Source organism: Chelonoidis abingdonii, chromosome 6 (genome assembly GCF_003597395.2).
Source record: "Chelonoidis abingdonii isolate Lonesome George chromosome 6, CheloAbing_2.0, whole genome shotgun sequence".
Lineage (NCBI taxonomy): Eukaryota > Metazoa > Chordata > Testudines > Testudinidae > Chelonoidis > Chelonoidis abingdonii.
The window spans coordinates 82,628,556-82,649,978 of NC_133774.1; the positions used below are offsets into that span (position 1 = coordinate 82,628,556).

Genomic DNA, 21,423 nt, shown 5'->3' on the forward strand with positions numbered 1-21,423 from the left:
TTGCCAGGATGAGGACTTCACTTTTATAAGTTGCTAGCTAGAAACTTACATGAGTGTTCAAGAACAGAACTTTGGAAGGAATCCAAGCAACCTCTCTTGTTCTAGGCAGCTGAAGAGGTAGAAGTTTTGATAGAAGGGACATATGTTTACTTTATAAACCTGAGTGATTTATTAAAAGTTGGAGGGAAGGAGGCACTATTTTAAACAATACAGCAATCCATTTTGACATCCTTCTTGCACATTTCTTGAGTAAATGAGAATTGTACTTGATTCTGGATTGTTGAAATAATGAATAGATCTCCCTAACAAGTTTGGGTTGATTTCCCGCCCCCCCTCTTTTTAAATTACAGAGCTACCGCCAGATTAGGCTAAATGAGTTGCTGAAAGAACATTCAAGCACAGCTAATGTAATTGTAATGTAAGTAAAGGTTGACTGTTTTTATAGTTTTTATACTACTTTCACAGTGATACAGTAACTCTGTTACTGTATCTGTTATACAGGTAATGCAATGTATTTTGTGTATTATCCTACGTACCGTCTTTTAGAGTACAAGGTGGAATTAGAGAGAGAATGCTTTGTAATTTGGCTTGTGACTCATACAGGCATTCTGCTGCTTGTATATTAACTGCTCTCCATCTCCTTCAAATTGCTGTTTCAAAACAAAAATCTTCCATGAAGCCTTCCATCTACAGTTACCACATATCCTATTTGCCTATATTGTACCTGTCTCTACATATTCATTTGTACTGTTGTCCCCACTTACAGTACATTTGGATTACAAACTCTTCAGTGTAGAAATTCTTTTTAATTTCACACATCCTGCTCTCTGTACAAAGCCATGTAAGGTTTCAGTGCTCTGTGAAGCAGTAAAAAGATGAAACTTGAGCAGTAAAAATAACGATTTAACTGGTTCCAGTGAGGCAAGAATTGAAGGATTCTGCCAGTACTTTGGAGGGGCTGGTGGGCAGAGTAATGTGACTATAGACTGTTGCAGTCTGAAGCAAAAACGTTATCTTGTAGCAAAACAGTCACTCTCCAAATCTTGGCCAAGTGAGGAGAATTAAGCCACGAGTGAAATGCTGATTCCATCATCTCCCCAGCCCCACCCCCAGAAAATTCTTGATGTGGAGGCTAAGACTTCAGGAGTGGGTAGAATTAAGGTGAACCTTGAGATGCTAAAAAAAATAGGTTACAACTGAGTCCATGTAGCAGAGTATGGGGTTGGTTGGTTGGTTTGTTTGTTGTGGTGGTGTTTGGTTTGGTTGGGTTTTTTGTTTGACAATTTTGGCTCAGAACTAATTAATTTCTTTTCACTCAGGGTTGTGAACTGACTACGTGTAGCCTAAAAAAATGAAAATGTTATAAAAATGGGTTAGAATTAAACATTTAGTAATTTCTGCCTTATTTCAAATTGTGTTTTTTGTATTTATACAGTGCTACTAGTACTCTGACTAGCTTTTTAAACCATTCTTCATTTCCATTTCCTTTTTTTCTTTGTTCTTCAAATTGTAGGAGTTTGCCAGTTGCACGAAAAGGTGCAGTATCTAGTGCACTATACATGGCCTGGTTAGAAGCTCTGTCGAAAGACCTGCCACCAGTCCTTCTTGTTCGTGGGAATCATCAGAGTGTTCTTACCTTCTATTCCTAAACATACTGTGCAACATGCAACTGTTATGAAATGGTACTTCAGTGCCTGGAAGAGAGTGACTAAGAGTAACACCACAAAGGCAAAAAGTGACACTTCTTTCACTGTTCCGCTGACTTGAAAGCACACAAGGAAAGTCACTGTATTTCTAAAGTTGTGAAATCTTCAGTTTTATTCAAATTCTTCTATAACTTAATCTTGCTTAATGAGGGAGGATTCCTTGTTAGACTGAAGAACAACAAAACAAGCTTTTTCTTTGCTACTTGAATAGCAGCAATAAAAGTTTTTTTTTTTTTTATTTTTGATCAATGAAAGGATTATAGATTTATAAAAGCCTTTTAGCCTTGAGGTGCCTTCTGAAATTAACCAAACAGCATCCATACACCCGATTTTTGTAAATTTATATAGAATATCAAAATCTGCCTTCAACTAAGACTTTAGATCAATCTTCCTTTAGTTTCTAGTCTCTTCCATCTTACAATAAATTAATGCTGCTTTTCAGTCTTCCATTAAGCTCTTATTTTTAGTACTGTATGTTTCTATTCAGAATTTTGTAATATCTGTTAGATTTGAAACAAAGGTAGGGCAAGTCAGTTGGAATAAAGGACCATAATGGTTTTGTCCAAGACGCAGTACTACTGAACATGTACCGTTAAAAGTAATTGTGCTAGATAAATAATGAGAGGCCCCTTTTCTCAGATTTGACATTGTGCCCCACTTTCCATTCAAAATTTGAGATGCATGTAACTTTGGCTACCTTGGTGAAGGTTATCAGTCTTTACTCCAGCTCTAATATGAAACTATTCCTGTTGTAGGCTGAAGATAGCTTTTTGGATTATTTTAGTTTTCTAAAAAGAGGACCCATCTTAATTCTTGGCCTTCAGATCTTGGTGTCATTTAGTTTATTTGAAGAAAGTGTTAACCTAAAGCTTGAAGGAACAAATATGAGCAATATGATGCCATCTAAGAGAATACTGTAAACACTATGTGGAATCTCGCTACGCCATCTAATATAAAATGTAAAAACTAAAATTCTGAATCTTTCATCAAATGGTTAAACGGACCACTAGTTATTAGGGGAGATGTTTTTAGGTCAGTTCATTCAGTTGTCAGACATTACATTTAGTCTTACTAAGTAAATACTCAGGCTTAATCTAGAAATTTAGACTATCATACATGATACTTTACACATTTTTTATGTTTGTTTAATAAAAACTGCCAATTTGTGTGTCCTTCCAGTGTATGTTTTGACTACTTTCTAATTTAGTCTTCTAACACAAATAAAAACCTTCACTTGAGCCTTTATACAAAGGTGGGTAATGTGAACTATTTTTAAAACTCCTATATATTTTTCAGAAAAGGATTGCCTAAAAACATTTCACAACATCTAGATATTAGTATTGGGCATGTTACTGGGTCACATTGCTAGTGCTTCAATGATTTTCATTGACGTTGATCCATAGAAAAGGTATATTTTTATGCTTAAAGTAGCATTATATTAAATACTCAGTAATAGTTCCTTTTGAAGGACAAAGCTATTAGTCATTGTGAAGTAAGATACAGCTTGAAGTAGTTATAATTGGAGATGTGTTCTATGCTTTATCCACTGTGCGTACTGTAGTCAGGTCATTGGTAAGTCACAAAATAATCTCCATTTTTGTTGTTGGTTTCAACCAGTCTGGATCTGAATCGGTTAAATTGTTTCAGTTTTTTTAAAAGCAACATGTTTTGCTGCCAAGTACAAAGTAAATTAATGCTAACATGGGCCTGGTTAAGTCACAATTTCTAATCAAACAAATTCTAATAAAAGTGCTGTTTAATTACAGAAAGGAAAAAAAAAAGCTAAGTCTCGTGTCTGTTACAAGTTTTGCAGTGCTTGTTGAAGTGGTAGGGATGTCTCGTTCAGTGAACATGGAATTGTTGCCATGTTTCGTTCTTTTTTTTGTTTGTTTGTTTTTAAACAGATGGACAATAAGGCATGAACTTAGTGCTGCTATCTTGAAAATGTGCACAGGTACACTTATTTAAAGTTTTGTCCATTCAGGAAATCATTGCTTGTTATCTGTAATGCAGGAACCAAATGAAGTGTGTGCATACATGCATATATGTGTATAAAATTATATAAAATATATCTAAATATGCATTTGGGAATGGGGAGGGAATTGTAGTCTGTGAAATAATGTAGGATGCTTTTCACATATGCACTCTCAAAACTTCACTAACACTAGACACCAGATCAAGTTTCAAGATTTATTGTAACACTCTAATAAACTTCAACAGTTACTAGTAATTGTGAGCAACCAATGTTAGCTAGTGACAGTCATTCCAATTTCTATTTAGTCTATATGAACTTTGATTTTGAAGCCAAATTTTTAAGTTCCAATCATTGTTAATGACTTGAAATATAAAATTTCTCATTGACACATGGCAATTGCATTATTTCTGTTGATGAAATTTCTTTTTATGGGTTTAGAAAGAGCAACCATAGCTGAAGAAATCAATTTATTTATTTTTGTTCATTTGTTTGACTGTATTTAGGTTTCTTTACTTTTACATACATTCTTTTTATATGCTTTTCTGACATGACATATTTAAAAATGAACGATGGAAATAATTTAAAGATTTGAGCTTGGTTGGGTATTTAGTTATCCACTGGGTTTGAAAATGTAATATTTTGATAATACTGTACTATAACTGTCACACATGCTTTTCTAATGTTTTAACATTGAATATTGCAGTTACTACTTTGTACAAGGGGACACTGCAATAAAAGGAAGTGAATTCAATAAAATTGTCTAACATAGCCTATTTTTATTGAAAAAAATTGTTTGCAATATTTTTAGTCCTTTCCTGATGCATGACAAGCATGTTATATGATTCCTCATACGTGAATTTGTGTCCTGCAGTTTTATAATGATGTCACATGACCACTATTATACTAAATATATTATTTCTAATTACCACACCGCCAGTGAATGATTTGGGTACACAACTGGTTGTGGTGACAAGTGGCAGACCTGCTCTCTACCAAATTGTTAAAATGATGTTAATTGGCTTAGAAAGAAATAGCATCTAACCTTCCTTAGCTGAATGCAGAACCTTGGAAGGGAAGATATGTTTACACAGAATAACTCCTCCTCTCCCTGCTCTCCCTCCAAAAAACACTACATTCCTCAAAGTCCACTAAAAAGAACACAGACCTACCCCAGTATATAGAATGTTGATGATATATTTATTAAATGTTATATTAGATACTTGAAAATGTACTCACAATAGGTATGTTGTTTGTTTCTTTGCCTCCAAATGTATTAGATGTAACTCCTAAATATTTTTTTTTCTGACAAACTGGAAATTTATATGGCATAGTGAGAAATAATCTTTAGGAGACTCCTTTGGGAATAACCTCCAATATTTCCATTTTACCCCTCTATATTGTGTATTAAGGCTACATTTTCATTGCTTTCTAGTGACAATATAGAGAGAAAAGAGAAAATTTATTTATTACCTACTCATGAGTTTTTTAATTTTATCTCTATCATTTAAATTGTCATGTTGATCTCCCAAATTTCTAAGCTTCGAATTTGAAAACTAAGAAAGCATGAATAAGAACGAGAACTCTTATTTGAAAGAACCCAGGCAAATAATTAGGCTCTCAAAGCCATAACTCCCCCAAGAGAGCTGGAGGACTTAGCCTCCTTAATTCATTTTTGGAATTTTTCAGATTCCTAGTATGAATGATTGGATGAGAACAAGAATTCTTATTGCAAAAAGAATCCCTGGTGAATCCAGAATACCCCTATTCTTTGCCTTTGCTTTGTTGAAATAGTTCCTGACTGTTTAAAATAAAATACTTTTTTGATCCATTTTCAAGATCTATGCAATCAACCCATGCCCACACAAAGCTGCTGGCTTAGGTATGAGAACTGAGTTAAAGGTGAACTGCAAAGCAATATTTGTTTTGCCCTTTACAATTGCTCCTCGGGGAATTCCGAGCCCCTGTGGGGGCACAGAATTCATACTGTCTGCAAATTTCTTTAATCCTCCACAGAAAAATGTTAGCTACCAAAGCTGTTGGATTCATAGGACAGAGAACTGCTTTACGGAGTTGTCATATGCAGGGGGAAAAAAGTTTATCTGGGGAAAAAGAAGAGTATTGCTGTGACCCTTGCCTTCTGTAGGAGCCAGTTGTGTTTAAAAAAAAAAAAAAAAAAACGGAGAGAAAAAGGTATTTGCTTTTCCCGTATATAAAGAATACCAATGCTTCTGATAACTGGCTTACATTAGTGGTTTTTGAATAGTTAGGTTATCTTACTGCTTTTTTTAAAAAAAGGTTCTTTAAGAAAGAAAATAAAGGTATTGCACATTTACAAAGAAATTTAGCTGTGAAGTGTCATTTTTCTGCAATCTCTCTTCACTGAAGATTATATAACCATTCAGCTGAACAAGTGTTCTTTTTTTTAGATGTTATTGTATGGAAGAATTAATATAGACATTCCTAATTGTGCAGGTATTGAGGATTTTTCTGAGTCCAGTCACAAGTTACGCAGCTGTTAAAAATGTTAAATTTTATTGTTTTGATGGGCTAGTACATGAAATGTCTGACTGTGATGCATTTTAATCCTCAGTGAAAATACCTGCTTTTGAAAATCTAATATTGAAACATTTTACTATGTACATGAGCTCAGATGTGAGCTGAATGTTTGTTTTTTAGTGCCTACATCTATGCAGTGTGCATATATATGATATACTCCTTGAAGAACAGTTACTTGGTAGGTGACATTGATTGACTTCAAATGGATCATTTTATATGAATAACTGCTCATCAATCTGCCCCTCCCCCCAGGATGTATAAATACAGTGTGCTGATCCTGATAGGACTTCCATGGAACACACTGGTTGGTACGTTGAGACCTTAAGATAGCATAGAATAGATGGGCCTGTGCCAGTAGCTGTACAGAGCTAGAACTGTTTGCTAGCTGAGTAGTCTTCCCAGCTCACCACAGGAGGGTGATGCACACTTCAGGACAATTCCTGGTATTAGGAGAGAAGACCATTCCTTAAGAGTGGGTCTATCTAATGTATGTACCATAGTATCAGCATGCTCTGCAATTCTTAGCTTATTTATCTTCAGTACCCCTGTGGTGTAAGTGTCCCCATTGTACATCCAAGGAACTGAGGTGTAGGAGCAAATGCAGGGAGAGCACAACTGAAATAGGGGACCCCCAACAAGCACATTGGGTAAGAGATTGGTGAAACACAAGAGAAGAGAACACAATATAGGGAGGAAGCAGGACCAGGAAGGGAGAGCTAGTGGGCTCAGAGCAAGCAAAATGTGGCAAAGCACACAGAATTGAGATCAGGAGAGCCCAGGCCACTCACTATGGTCAAGTTCAGAAGTGGTGGTGAGATAAGAATAATGAACAAGATTGAAGGAGATGAAAACTGGGAAGGGAGAGAATGGAAGATGTTTTAAGGAGAAATTGGTAAAATAAAGTTAAAAACAGAGAAGTGCCTACCACAGTTGACACTACAGCCAACTAAACATTAATTTACAGCGTCAATCACTTCTGTAGGTATTTCACGAAGCATGCAAAGATGTCCCTGTCCCAAAGAGCTTATAACCTAAATTGTGGACTTTATTTATATGCATATTTTAAAAGTTTTTGACTGAAAAGAGGGAGAGGTGAGTAAGATTTTATTTTTAGGAGGCAGGTTTGCTTGGGAGTGGGTTCTGTTTTACCGGAAATCTTTTTTTTAAGTCTAGGAAGATATATCTGATATTTCAAAAATTTTTCCTGAACTCAATTTAAATTGGTACCACGCCTCTGCAAATTCCTTGCTTTTCTTCATCTAACTTAGCAGAACACTATCTCCAAAAAGAGTGGAAAAATGCTCCAAGCTGTCCATAGTGCAAAGATTGAGGAAGTTTAGCACCAGCATGATTTTCATGGGGTATGTCTACACTACAAAATTAGGTTGAATTTATAGAAGTCGATTTTTTTAGAAATAGATTTTATACAATCGATTGTGTGTCCCCACTTAAGACCATTACCTCAGCAGAGTGCGCCGATAGTACCAAGGCTAGCGTTGACTTCCGGAGCATTGCACTGTGGGTAGCTATCCCACAGTTGACGCAGTCTCCGCTGCCCATTGGAATTTTGGGTTGAGATCCCAATGTCTGATGGGGTTAAAAAGATTGTTGCTGGTGGTTCTGGGTAAATGTCGTCAGGCCTCCACTCACTCTCTTCATGAAAGCAACAGCAATAAATTTTCTCGCCTTTTTTCCTGGGTTACCCGTGTAGATGATATACCATGGCAAGCATGGAGCCCGCTCAGCTCACCCTCACCATATGTCTCCTGGGTGACGCCAGATACTGTACTGCATTGCTATACAGCAGCAGCTCATTGCCTTTTGGCAGCAGATGGTGCATTACGATTGGTAGCCATCATTGTCGTTTCCTAGGTGCTCTTTTAGCTGACCTCCAGTGAGGTTGGTTGAAGGCGCCTGGGCAGATGTGTGCTCCTGGCTGGCCTTGGTGAGGGTGGCTGGGGGCACATGGACATAAATGGGAGATGATGATAGAGAGCAGTCGTACTGCACCGTCTTCTGGCAAGCAGCCAGGAGACGACTGGCTAGAAATTGTACTGCGTCTACTGCCAGCGCAAGATGTATAAGAGAGATGGAGTGGATCAAAACAATGAAGAGACCAGATGTGTTTTGTATTCATTTGCTCCCCACTCCCTCCCTCCACAAATGGGAGGGTGGGGAAGGGATAGCTCCGTGGTTTGAGCATTGGCCTGCTAAAGCCAGGGTTGTGAGTTCAGTCCTTGAGGGAAGCCATTCTGTGTGATAACACTGTAAGCCATGTCATTAGTCTCCCCTTGCTCTGTCAGAGCAACAGCAGACAATTATTTTGCACCTTTTTTCAGCGCAGACACTATAGCACAGCAAGCATGGAGCCTGCTCAGATCACCGCGGCAATTATGTACATTGTAAACACCACACGCATTATCCTACAGTATATGCAGAAATAGAACCTGCAAAAGCAAAACCAGGCAAGGAGGCGACGGCAGCATGGTAATGAGTGATGAGGGCATGGACACGGACTTCTCTCAAAGTACGGGCCCTGGCAATGTGGACATCATAGTGTTAATGGGGCAGGTTCATGCCCTGGAATGCCGATTCTGGGCCCGTGAAACAAGCACAGACTGGTGGGGACTGCATAGTGTTGCATGTCTGGGACGATTCCCAGTGGCTGCGAAACTTTTGCATGCATAAGGGCACTTTCAAGGAACTTTGTGACTTGCTTTCCCCTGCCCTGAAGTGCAAGAATACCAAGATGAGAGCAATCCTCACAGTTCACAAGCGAACTGCGATAGCCCTGTGGAAGCTTGCAACGCCAGACAGCTACTGGTCAGTCAGGCATCAATTTGGAGTGGACAAAACTACCGTGGGGGCTGCTGTGATGCAAGTAGCCAACGCAATCAAAGAGCTGCTGATATCAAGGATAGTGACTGGGAAATGTGCAGGTCATAGGGGATGGCTTTGCTGAAATGGGATTCCCTAACTGTGGTGGTGTTAGACGGAACCCATATCCCTATCGTGGCACCAGAGCACCAAGCCAGCGAATACATAAACCCAAAGGAGCAGGGCTGCCCAGAGGGGGGGGCAAGTGGGGCAATTTGCCCCGGGTCCCGCAGGGGCCCCCGGCCGCGACTGTGTGACTGTGTCTGATACTCCCCTGACGGGGCCCCGCTGGCCGAAGCAGCTCTGCCTCTCCCTCCCGGAAGCTAGGCAACCAGAGACGCTGACTGCTGAGCTCAGGCACAGCCAGCCGCTGGGGGAGGGGGAAGGGGAGGCATACCTGCTCACCTGGAGGAGACACCGAGCGAGGGACCTTCTTCTGGTCGGGTGGGACTGGGAGACAGGATGGAATAATCTCTGCAGTGACCTCACTCACCTGAACAGCTCCTGGGACTTCCAACCGTGAGTGTTTGACCCTGTGATTCCCCCTAAGGTTCTGTATATATTGGGTGTGTTTTTCGGTGTTGCTGTTTGAGTGAGTTTGTGCCTGTCTGGGTTCTGTTCAAACTAAACGTTGGATCAATTTAATGTTAACCCAGTTTGAAAAAAAGCCCCGGTCTGAAATTGGCACGCAGCTGAGACTTTATTCCCCCCTAGCTCCCTGCAGAGGAACTGCAGGCACTGGCGTGATCTAATTTCCCTTTCCAAATGATTTGGAAAGGTAAGGGGACTGGGCTCCTATCCAAACAGTTCCCTTCCCATCCACTCTGTTTTCCCTGCTGCAAGACCGCTGTAGGCTGAAAATTTCCACAACTAGCTCCTTCATGCCTGCAACAAAAAATAGACTGGCTTTGGGGGGGGCGTGGTCGCAAAACAGGGTGATTTAGCGAGTTTTAGTTGTGACATGAAACTGGGACTGTTCTAATGTTTCTCGTACTGGTGGTGCCTCAGTGTCCCTAGCCCTAGGCATTCTAGTATCTAGGTGTGGGTAAGGCAGTTGATGATTGCTCATACTGTTGAACTGAACCATTTTACTATTATTTCTTTTGTTCACTACACCCTCGAAAAGATGTGAACATATAATTACCATCTCATTCTGCTTTGGTCATTTTTCTTACCACTGTCCAATTTAAAACAACCTTAAATAGTTCTTTTCCTATGTAACTGTAAGAAATTGTTGCCTGATCTTTGAGCTTATTAGCTACATTATTATCTTTACAGATTATTTATTATTATGCAATATATTTTCAATGAGTTCTTTTTAACAAAGCTGTAGAAGTTTAGGTTGCCACGGATGGCTAGTTAGGTATAAGATGATGCCTTAATGTGGTGCAGGATCTGGCAGTGAGGAAATGTTGCTCTCCTGAAGAGGCAGAGAATGAGTCCTGCTTTCAGGATTAAGAAGTCAGTTAAATATATACTTTCCATTTCCTTTTTGACACAAGAACATTGAGAGTTGTGGGACTCAGTATCAGCCTTACCTCCTGTTGTTAAATGGTAGAGTATATACAGTGGCCAGAGGTATCTTAGTATATTGATTCATGTCATGCTCAAATGTATTCTGGGATATCAGATGAGTTCAAGATACTTGCTTTTTTTCTTCATTATAGTTTCCATGTAATCTTTTTAAATGATTTTTTTTAACAACAAAAAATGTTGAAGGCTAGGGATAGCTTATGACAGTCTCACCTTTGGGACTTCTTTGGTTATTAAGTTATATTTTGTAATTTCTGTTTCACCAATTGTTAACAATTTCTGACTACCACATCCCTCAGGGGCTAGTAGATCATGCAATAGTGTATCTCGGCCACATTAATACTAGAACTGTCAATGGCCACAATAGAATCACTGGTCCATATCAATATCTGAAGTCTGCATGATCTAAAACATCTGGCCTGCTGAGACCAATGGATAACGATCTATGCTTGTTCCAGTCATGAATTGCCAAACTAAAAGTTGTCTCGCACAATCAACTACATTCACTTTCCTGTTACTCTCAGTTATTACTAGAAAGGAAATCCAAGAATCCAGGGCTTCCCAGTGAGAGAGACGGGGTCGGGGAAATCCTTTTGCCTCTGTTTTCTGAAATGGCAAGATGAAAAGTGTCCACCACACCTGAAGCCTTTATGTTTAGAGTCGTTCAGGGATTTCCCTACACACACCCCCTACACCCCACCACATTTCCCCAAACCCCCTCACCCAGTTGTGAATTAATTATTGCAATGTTCCAATTAGTGATTGTTTGAAATTTGAATTGAAATTGAAAACATTAATACCATATTTTAAAGCATATAAAAGTGTATATAAAGATACATGTATCTGAAAAGTTATAGTATTTGAAAGATTGAACATAGACTACTTCCTTATACACTTTTGTTTTTATGACGATGCCAGATGCATTCATTTCGTGACGTTGGCCAAGTTATTTTGTAAGCAAAGTCTAAATGAGCTCTCCCTGACAGCAAATAGTATGAGCTGGACTGGGGGAAAGGCTTCAGGACAGATTTTATTTACTATTCACACCTATCTACCTAGGTATCCAGCAAACAGATCTGTGTTCCCAAGTATAGATTTTGTGTGGGTTGGGTTACAAATCACTTGATGCGGGTGAGGGAGTGGGAATGAAATGTTGTTTCTTATTGTACAAGTAAGCAATAGAACTGTAAATTAGCCTGTGTGATTGAGAGCATTAGAGGGGTGGGCGACACGTGTTTGTGATGTCTGCCTGAGTCACAGACTATTTGACCTGCCCCTTTCCACTTTTTAACAGACAGAGCTGATTCCTCAATAGAATTGTTTTGTTAAGTGACCACTGAAATCACTGATAATCAGGTCTAAGTGGCAGGGCCGCCGAGAGGGGGGGCAAGTGGGGCAATTTGCCCCAGGCCCCACAGGGGCCTCCTATAGTATTGCAACTTTTTTTATGGAAGGGGCCCCCGAAACTGCTTTGCCACAGGCCCCCTGAATCCTCTGGGCGGCCCTGCAAAGGGGTACTTTTCAGTGGTGCTGCAAGCGCTGGTGGATCACAAGGGACATTTCACCAACATTGTGGGATTGCCAGGAAAGGTACATGACACTAGCATCTTCAGGAACTCTGGTCTGTTTCAAAAGCTGCAGCAAGGGACTTTCTTCCCAGACCAGAAAATAACCGTTAGGGTTGTTGAAATGCCTATATTTATCCTTGGGGACCCAGCCTACCCATTAATGCCATGGCTTATGAAGCCGTACACAAGCAGCCTGGACAGTAGTTAGGAGCTGTTCCACTAGAGGCTGAGCAAGTGCAGAATGGTGGTAGAATGTGCATTTGGATGTTTAAAAGCACGCTGGCAGTTTACTGTCTTGGATAGACCTCAGTGAAACCAATATCCTCATTGTTATTACCACTTGCTGTGTGCTCCACTCTATCTGTGAGAGTACAGGGGAGACGTTTATGGTGGGGTGGGAGATTGAGGCAAATGGCCTGGCTGCTGATTACACGCAGCCAGACACCAGGGCAGTTAGCAGAGTACAGGAGAGCACGGTGCACCTCAGAGAAGCTTTGAAAACCAGTTTTGTGACTGGCCAGGTTACGGTGTGAAAGTTCTGTTTATTTCTCCTTGATGTTTCTCCTTTGTTTCCCCCTTGGTTCACTCTACTTCCCTGTAAGCTAACCACCTGCCCTTTCTCCCTTCGATCACCACTTGCAGAGGCAATAAAGTCACTGTTGCTTCACATTCATGCATTCTTTATTAATTCATCACACAAATAAGGGGATAACTGCCAAGGTAGCCCAGGAGGGGTAGGGGAGAAGGGAAGGACAAGGCTGCACTGCACATTAAAACTTATTGAATACCAGCTTTCTGTTGCTTGGGCAGTCCTTTTGGTGTGGAGTGGTTGGATGGCCGGAGGTCCCCGCACCGCATTCTTGGGCATCTGGGTGAGGAGGCTATGGAACTTGGGGAGGAGGGCGGTTGGTTACATAGGGGCTGTAGCAGTGGTCTGTGCTCAAGCTGCCTTTCTTGAACCTCAACCATACACCAAAGCATATCAGTTTGTTTCTCCAGTAGCCTCAGCATTGCTTCTTGCCTTCTGTCACCAAGCTGATGCCACTTATCATCTTCAGCCTGCTACCTGTCCTCGCATTCATATTGTGCTTTCCTGGACACTCACTGTCTGCTTCCACACATTCTACTGGGCTCTTTCAGTGTGGGAGGACTGCATGAGCTCAGAACATTTCATTGTGAGTGCATTTTTTTTTTGCCTTCTAATCTTTGCTAGCCTCTGGGAAGGAGAAGATAGTGTGAGCGTTGCACCATTTGCAGCTGGTGGAGGGGGAAAAAAGGGAGAGTGGTAGTTAAAAAGACACATTTTATAGAACAAAGGGTAGACTCTTTCATGGTAAACCTTGCTGTTAACATTACATAGCACATGTGTTTTCGGTACACGGTTGCATTTTGCCTCTTATTAAGGGTATGCCAGTTTGGTGTGAGAGATCTTTCATGCAGGACCAGGCAACAGAATTTGGCTTTCAGGCAGCCATGGTAAGACAGAGTCTTTGCCTTCTTTAACCTTCACAACATGGGAATGGTTTTAATCAGCAACGCCCTCATTTCCCATACAAAGCAGCTGTTGTGTTGGCCATTTAAAAGGAGGAGGGGCTGCAGTTTTTGGGTTAACATGCAGCACATACCCAACTAATCCCACACGCACACATTCAATTCTCTGGGATGAGCGCTTCACCCCTCCTCCCATCATGTGGCTAACAGCAGAGAATATTTCTGTTCAGCCACAGGCAAACAGTCCAGCAGGAACGGGCATCTCTGAATGTCCCTTTAATAAAATCACCCTATTTCAACCAGGTATCCAAGAATATCATCACTCTCCTGAGAATAACAGAGACAGATAAAGAACGGATGCTGTTTGAATGCCAGCAAACACCAGGACCATATGCTGCCATGCTTTGTTACGCAGTGATTCCAGGACTACGTGCTACTGGCCTGGCATGGTAAAGTGTCCTACCATGGAGGATGGAATAAGGCTGCCCTCCTCAGAAACCTTTTGCAAACGCTTTGGGAGTACATCCAGGAGAGCTTTATGGAGATGTCCCTGGAGGATTTCTACTCCATCCCCAGACACATTAATAGATTTTTCCAGTAGCTGTACTGGCTGCGAATGCCAGGGCAAATTTAATCATTAAATGCTTGCTTTTAAACCATATCTCATATTTACAAAGGTACGCTCACCAGAGGTCCCTTCTGTGCCTGACGGGTCCCGGGGGCAGCCTTGGGTGGGTTTGGGCGGTATTGAGTCCAGGTCCAGGGTGAGAAACAGTTCCTGGCTGTTGGGGAAACCAGTTTCTCAGCTCACAGCAAGGAAGCGACCTTCAACCTCCTCCTCATCTTCCTCATCCCCAAAACCTGCATCCCTGTTGTGTGCTACTCCATTGATGGGGTAGTGGTGGTTGCACCACCTAGAAAGGCATGCAGCTCATCAGAGAAGCAGCATGTCTGGGGGGTCTGACTCGGAGCAGCCGTTTGCCTCTCTGTTTTTTTTTTTTTTGGTAAGCTTGCCTCAACTCAAGTTTCATGTGGCACTGCTGCGAGTCCCTATTATAGCTTCTGTCCTTCATGCTGTTTGAGATTTGTTCAAATGTTTGGGCGTTTCGTCTTTTGGAATGGAGTTCTGATAGCACGGATTCGTCTCCCTATACAGCAATCAGATCCTGTACCTCCCATTCGGTCCATGCTGGGGCGCTTTTGTGATTCTTGGACTCCATCATGGTCATCTCTGCTGATGAGATCTGCACTCACCTACAGATCACCATGCTGGCCAAACAGGAAATGAGATTCAGAAGTTCCCGAGCCCTTTCCTGTCCAGAGCGGTCACATTGGAGCACTCTGGGATAGCTCCCGGAGGCCAATACCGTCGAATTGGAACCCCACTACCCTGAATTTGACCCAGTAAGGTCGATTTCAGCGCTACTCCCCTCATTGGGGGAGGAGTACCAAAATTAATTTAAACAGCCCTTTAAGTGAAAAATAACGGCTTCGTCGTGTGGACGGGCGCAGGGTTAAATTGATCTAAAGCTGCTAAATTCGACCTAAACTCGTAGTGTAGACCAGGGCCTGGATTTCCTTTGGGGAGGCTCTAGGGAACCCAGTAGTGACAATGTGCTCTGGCCCTACCTTCATCCATGGCTGGGTAGCAGAGCTCTACTGCTTGTAGCAAAATGTGGTTTAGAAGTGATAGTATAGCACTGGTGTTTCCTGTCTCACCTCTAACGTTGGGCTGCTGCTGCTGCTCCCAAGAGCAGTGAAATGTATGTATTTATCAATGTAGTCCTAGGTGACTGTCCAGGGTACATGACCAGTTAAAATTTAAGCTGAAGCTCTGCATTTACACTAGGAAAAAGGTCAAGTTCAGATCAAGTATAATTTTTCACTAAGGCCAACCTAAACATGGACAACTTTTCCTAGTCAAGGCAAACCCTCAGGTGGACTGCTTACAATTGCTCCTTTTAGGTACCAGGGGCTGCTTCAGCACTTCCTGAGCAGAGACCCAGGCCTGCTGAATGACATCTAGCTCTGAAGGCATGGCCATTGCCAGCAGCAGCATGGCAGTAAGGGTGGCGTGCCTTCAAAGCTGGGTGGCCAAGGAGCAGAAGTTGATGGCTGGGAACCCAGAGGTGCTGGTGCTATGAACTGCTAAGCCTAGAGGTGCTGGGACTCAGTCCCTTCGCAAAAATTAATTACTGACAGTGCTTCCCTGACCACAGTGCCCTGAGTAGTGCCCCCCATAAGCCCAGCCCTGTCTACAACTGCCTAGTGTAGCTCAAACCTCTTCCTGCTTGGGGCAGTGAGTTGACCATTAACTAAGTGTAGTGTTCTATGCAAGCCCTGTAGTGGCATAAAGTGTCACACTGGTGGAGCTGTACGGATCAGGACAGTGGGCAATTCCTTCCCCCGCTGTTGTATGGCTAGCCAGATGCTGAGCAGGAGTACTCCGCTACTCCTGCTTGAGTCACTGAAAGCCTGCAATGCAAAGCACATGCCGGTGGCTGAGGACTAGGCAGTCTCTACAGCCTCAGTTTAAAAGATGCTGAAAATCTTGCTCACAGTCTGGAGCTGAGGTCGGAAAAATCTTTCAGAAGTGGTGTGCCGAGTCTTCATTTCTTCACTCTGCTTTAAGGTTTTGTGTGTCAGTAATACATTTTAACGTTTTTAGAAGGTCTCTTTCTATAAGTCTATAATATATAACTAAACTATTGTTGTATGTAAAGTAAATAAGGTTTTTAAAATGTTTAAGAAGCTTCATTTAAAATTAAATTAAAACACAGAGCCCCCTGGACTGGCAGCCAGGACCCAGGCACTGAAAATCAGCTTGTGTGCTGACTTTGGCACGTGTGCCATAGGTTGCCTACGCCTGGTCTGGAGGATGCAACTAGGTCACACAGCTGCACCCCTGTCTCCAGCTTGGCCGCTCAGAGGAATGCCATGTTTCCTCTCTGACCCTTACTGGGTGGGGTGAGGAATCCTAGCAGCCCCTTTAAACTCTTCTCACGGAGTGGCCTGGTACTGCCTCCCTTCACACGGACTTTCTCCCAGGTGCAGAAAGCATCGCCTCCAGCTTCTATCACATGGGGAGGGAAGGCTGCAAGCTGGAGAAATAGGAGCTAGCGCAACCCCCGACAGCCCGAAGTACCGCGCCTTCCCCTCCCTCCAATGAGGAGCAGCAGCGGGGGGAGCGCTGCTGCTGGATTAACGCCCACGCCTCCTCCAGCCGGGGGAAGTGTTTGGGCGAGGCTGTGTTTGCAGGCTGATGGAGGTAGAACTGCTGGGGGCAGAACAAGTGACCGAAGGGTACCAGCGAGGGTAGTGGGAGGGGGATGAGAATACAGGGCTGAGTAGTGGGGCTAAAAGGCAACGGAAGCTGTGGAGAAGGGGGCAGCGCTAACAACACTGCGCCCAGGAGAAGGCAGGAGGGAGCAGCACGTGGTTTGCAGGGGCAGGCTGCAAAGGGAAAGAAGTGATCGGAAGCAGCCGCCTTAGTGAGTAACCAGTGTGCGTGAATGGTCTAGCAGAGCACGTGGAAATATTAGTAAAACGCCCCGGGGCAGCCCTGCCGCACAAAGGGCATGGGAATCTGGTGACTCCCCCTCCTAATAGCTTAGAGCAGGTCTAGGCAGTGCAATGCCACCTGCTTCTGGCCCACAGCGGCATAGTGGGTGAGGCCATGGTGAGGAAGAGTGGTGGGAGACTCTGCTGTGCTGAGCAGTTCTAGCCAGCACCAATTAAAGCAGCATTGAGGTTGCTTCAGATTGCACCAAGGACTAGTCTCTAGCCGCACTCAGGTGCAGTGTTAGCGAAAGCTTGCTATGCCTTCCCCCACTCCCCTCATGTGCGCTGAGTGCAGCTGGAGTGCACCTGAGGCTTTGTGTCCCTGAGGATCTTAGCAAGCTTGTGTGTGATGTGGGGTTGGTTCCCTAGCTCTGGTATAACTAATTCTTGCCTCGGGATACTGCTACATCAAATAATTCTTTCCTGGCTGACTTTAATCTGCAGAGTTATTTTTTTAAATACTTTTCAAAAGTTACTTGGAATGCACCAGATAAACTAAATAGTAATTGGTTGGTTAATTAACAGGGGCGTATACAACAAGTTCACTTCCCTACAATAGGATCGTTCTTTTTCCTTGCGAACAGTTCTGTTTTGTATGGTGTTCAAAAGGTAAAATGTAAGCTGCTATAAAATTTGGGGGGAAGGGAAAAGTTCTGAATAAAAAAGCCCTGTGAGAAACCTCTCACCAAGAAAGATGAAAAACTTTTCATGTAGAAAACTGAGATTATTGTATTTACCCTCCTTTGTATAGTCCTTTTGATAATTTCTTGTTCATGGTGCTATACTCTGTAAGTGCAAAACGTTATATATTATTGCATGAGAGTTATACTTATTAAATTCCCAAAGAATGTCATATAATAAAAAATAATCTAGTAGCATCAATTTACTGGGGGTAAACACATGGTGCTAATGAGCTTTTGTGGATAAAAAACCTGCTTCTTTAGGAGTGAAAATTACAGAAGTGTATTTTGCTTTGTTTTTTAACCCGCGAAAGCTTATTCCCAAACAAATCTGTTAGTCTTTAAGGTGCCATCAGACTCCTCTTTCCCATGAAGAAGAATGGAGTCCAGGGCACAAAAGTGGGCAAATATTAGGCTGTAAGCTCTTTGGAGCAGGGACCTCTTCTTTGTAATACAGTATTGACACTCTGCAATCAATAACTAAGTTTTTGATAACATTATTACAGCACCTTTGATTTTCCTGGAAGTAGTAGGAACCACGCTTGGGTGAATTCAATTGCTAACAGTAAGACTATACTTTGGAACACCAGATGGCACTGTTGTGTTAAGAAGGTCTGTATTTTATTAAAGGCGTGAGGGTGAGATTGCAACGTAGAGTATTAAACTAGCTCACTTTGCAGTTCTTGAGTGCATACATAGTTTCTCTGTCAACATAAGCTGGCTCTTCTGCATGTGAGGGCATAAATAATTTGTAATGTTTAGAATACATTTTAGACATACAGTAGTGTTCTAAACTATAATAGGTGTGACTGCATATTCTTGGAGGAAAGGAATATATTAGATACTTACTTTCTTTTTTTTAAATCTTATTCCTCTTGGGGAGATACAACATTCAGCCATAAAGGATGGACAGGGCACTTCACATGGTTGAAACTTGTATTTTCTTCAAAAGGCTGCTTGGGCTAGGAGAGCAATTCTGTCTTGAATGGCTAATTCCAACCTCACTAATGTTAGAGAGCTGGTCTAAGAACACCTTTATAGAGCGGGGCAGAAGAGACCCTGAAACAAAAATAATTAGCTGAACCCTGAGCTCGCAGTGCTAAGCTGTGGCCAAAAGGGCTAGCTAATGTGATCCTGGGAGGCATAAACAGGACACTTGACTAGGAGTAGAGAAGTTATTTTTCTTCTGTTTTGCATTGGTGCGAGTGCTGATGGAATACTGGTTCTGGTGCCTACAGTTCAGGAAGGGTATTGATAAATTGGAGAGCATTCAGAGAACATTCATAAGAATGATTAAAGGATTAGTCTATAAGTACCTACATGGGGAACAAATATCTGATGATGGGCTCTAGCAAAGAAAAGTATAACATAAAACACAGGTTGGAAGTTGAAACTAGAAAAAATTCAGACTGGAAATAGAGCATACATTATTTTACAGTGAGTGTAATTAATTGTTGGAATTAATATACCAATTTTAAAATCAGGATTGGATGTTTTCCTAAAAGATCTACTCTAGAAATTATTTGGGAAAGTTCCATGGCTTGGGGTACAGAAGGGCTAATGAGATGATCAGAATGCTTCCTTCTGACCTTGCAGGCTACGAAAAGACTATCAACCCCAGTCCTGGATTAATCTTATTCCATTCTTTTGTGAAGCATTTTTACTTGAGAAACAATTAAGGAGGCAAATGGAAAATAAAATTATGAAAGCAGGAGATGTACATAAGGCTTTTCTCATTTCACCTGAAAGTGCTCCATGTTCTGATTAGGTGAAAACTTAAAAAACAAAACAGAAGTCCTACAGCAGTTGAGTGAATATTATTTATACTGCTGTCCAGTCCTTTAAGCATGAGAGTAATTTTTAATCATGCAGTACTTGTGTACCACTTTTTATTGTTAAGGGCTTTATAAATAACCATCTGTAAAAGTACAATGTATTACGCCTGTTTTACAGATGTGGAAATGGAGTCAGAGTGGTAAGAGACTTGGAGAGGGCCATATGGTAAATCAGTGGTACAGCTAGTATTAGAATTCAAGGATTCGTCTCTCCCAATCATGTACGTCTAATCCTCCTGATCATGCAGGCTCCTGCGATATTTTAACCATGGTGATGCTAATTAAAAACTTTTCTGAACTGTTCCTTTGTAGATAACTTCTTTTAAGAATGGAGTTGATCCAGTCTTAGTCTGTGTGTTTTATAAATATGTCAAGCTTTTTTTTTAATGTAATTAATCAAAGTAAAGCATCATTGGTTGTAGTGAAACAGTAATTTCAGCACTGGTAACCTAGAAATCAAAGCAGAACAAAATGCCGTTCTTGGCAACCATTCCTGTACCTCAAAGGAAATGACATTTTATGGAGTCAACCAACAACAGCCATTCACTGAATTATGTGAAATCAAGGCTAACCACAGAGTGACGTGTGGGTTTCCCATGGGATTTTTGGTTAACCTTGTATAGAATTTCATTTTGTTTACTATTGGATGCTTGAGTGGTCATTCTGACAGTTTTTACTCTGATTAAAATATCCTCATTTCTTCCAGCTATAAACAATATGTTCTTACATATAGTAAGGATTACCAGAAACACACTAATGTTTTGGCAGCTGGAGGCCAAACATCTCTGTTTACACCCACTTGTGTCTTGTCTGAAATTATATTGCAGGCTCTTTGGGGAAGGGACTTGTCCTTCCTATATGTTCATACAGCACCAAGCTAAATAGGGCCCCATTCTTGTCTAGGGCCTGTGGGTGCCACGATACAAATAATTAATAAGAATAAATAATTGGAGTTGTGGATGTCCTGGCAAGTCCAAGAACCAAGGCATCTCTGTTTAACCAGAAAACAGAGATTTGATTCTTTCCATACGGAGCTATTGGCTGACCTTGAAATCATTAGGTCGTTAAAACAAAACTAATTCTGTCCAAACACACAACTTCCTAGCATTCATTTATGTTTTACTGTCTACTTTGCTAATATATCTGTTCTACGTGGCATCACTCCAAACACATCGTAAACAAATTTAACTTTCCCAGGATAAAACAGTATTAGCAAAACCATCTTGTATTACTATAATCTCAGCAATATGGTAATTAACAAACAGAATTGTGAAAGGTATAGGCAATTGACCCTTCTGTAGCTGTTTGCTGAGTTGTATCTATTTCCCTTTCTATAACAGGGGAAATCTAACTTTAGCTCCTAATAGTAATAAACCGTTTTCTCTAACTGTTTACATCTCAGAGTCTCAGCATGCTGTAGAGATTAAATCAATGCTCACAATATCCCTGAGAAGGAGGTAGGTAAGTAGGCTTATACTAATTTTACTATGAGCCACAGAGAAATAAGATAATTGGGGGGCAAATTTTGGAACAACACTCAACAGTCTCCTGATGTAAATTCCAGGAATACATTCCCTCCCTTTGAATGGGATTTTTTTAAACTAATACTATTTTTTAAATAATTTACATTTTCTCTTTAAA

The 21,423-nt window shown here is 41.4% G+C and overlaps 1 protein-coding gene across 2 annotated transcripts in view; it reads left to right on the plus strand.

The window, feature by feature from the left end:
• The window catches only part of SLC12A2 (solute carrier family 12 member 2), a 112,244-nt gene extending 109,994 nt beyond the window's left edge, over window positions 1-2,250 (plus strand). Inside the window, exons 26-27 of one of the 2 annotated variants that reach the window (XM_032798546.2) lie at window positions 351-418; window positions 1,514-2,250. In XM_032798546.2, coding sequence (XP_032654437.1) covers window positions 351-418; window positions 1,514-1,649 — 204 coding nt within the window. In that variant the 3' untranslated portion in view covers window positions 1,650-2,250. The remainder of the gene's footprint in view (window positions 1-350; window positions 419-1,513) is intronic. The other variant, XM_032798548.2, reaches the window with a different exon arrangement.
• Window positions 2,251-21,423: the final 19,173 nt, after the last annotated feature.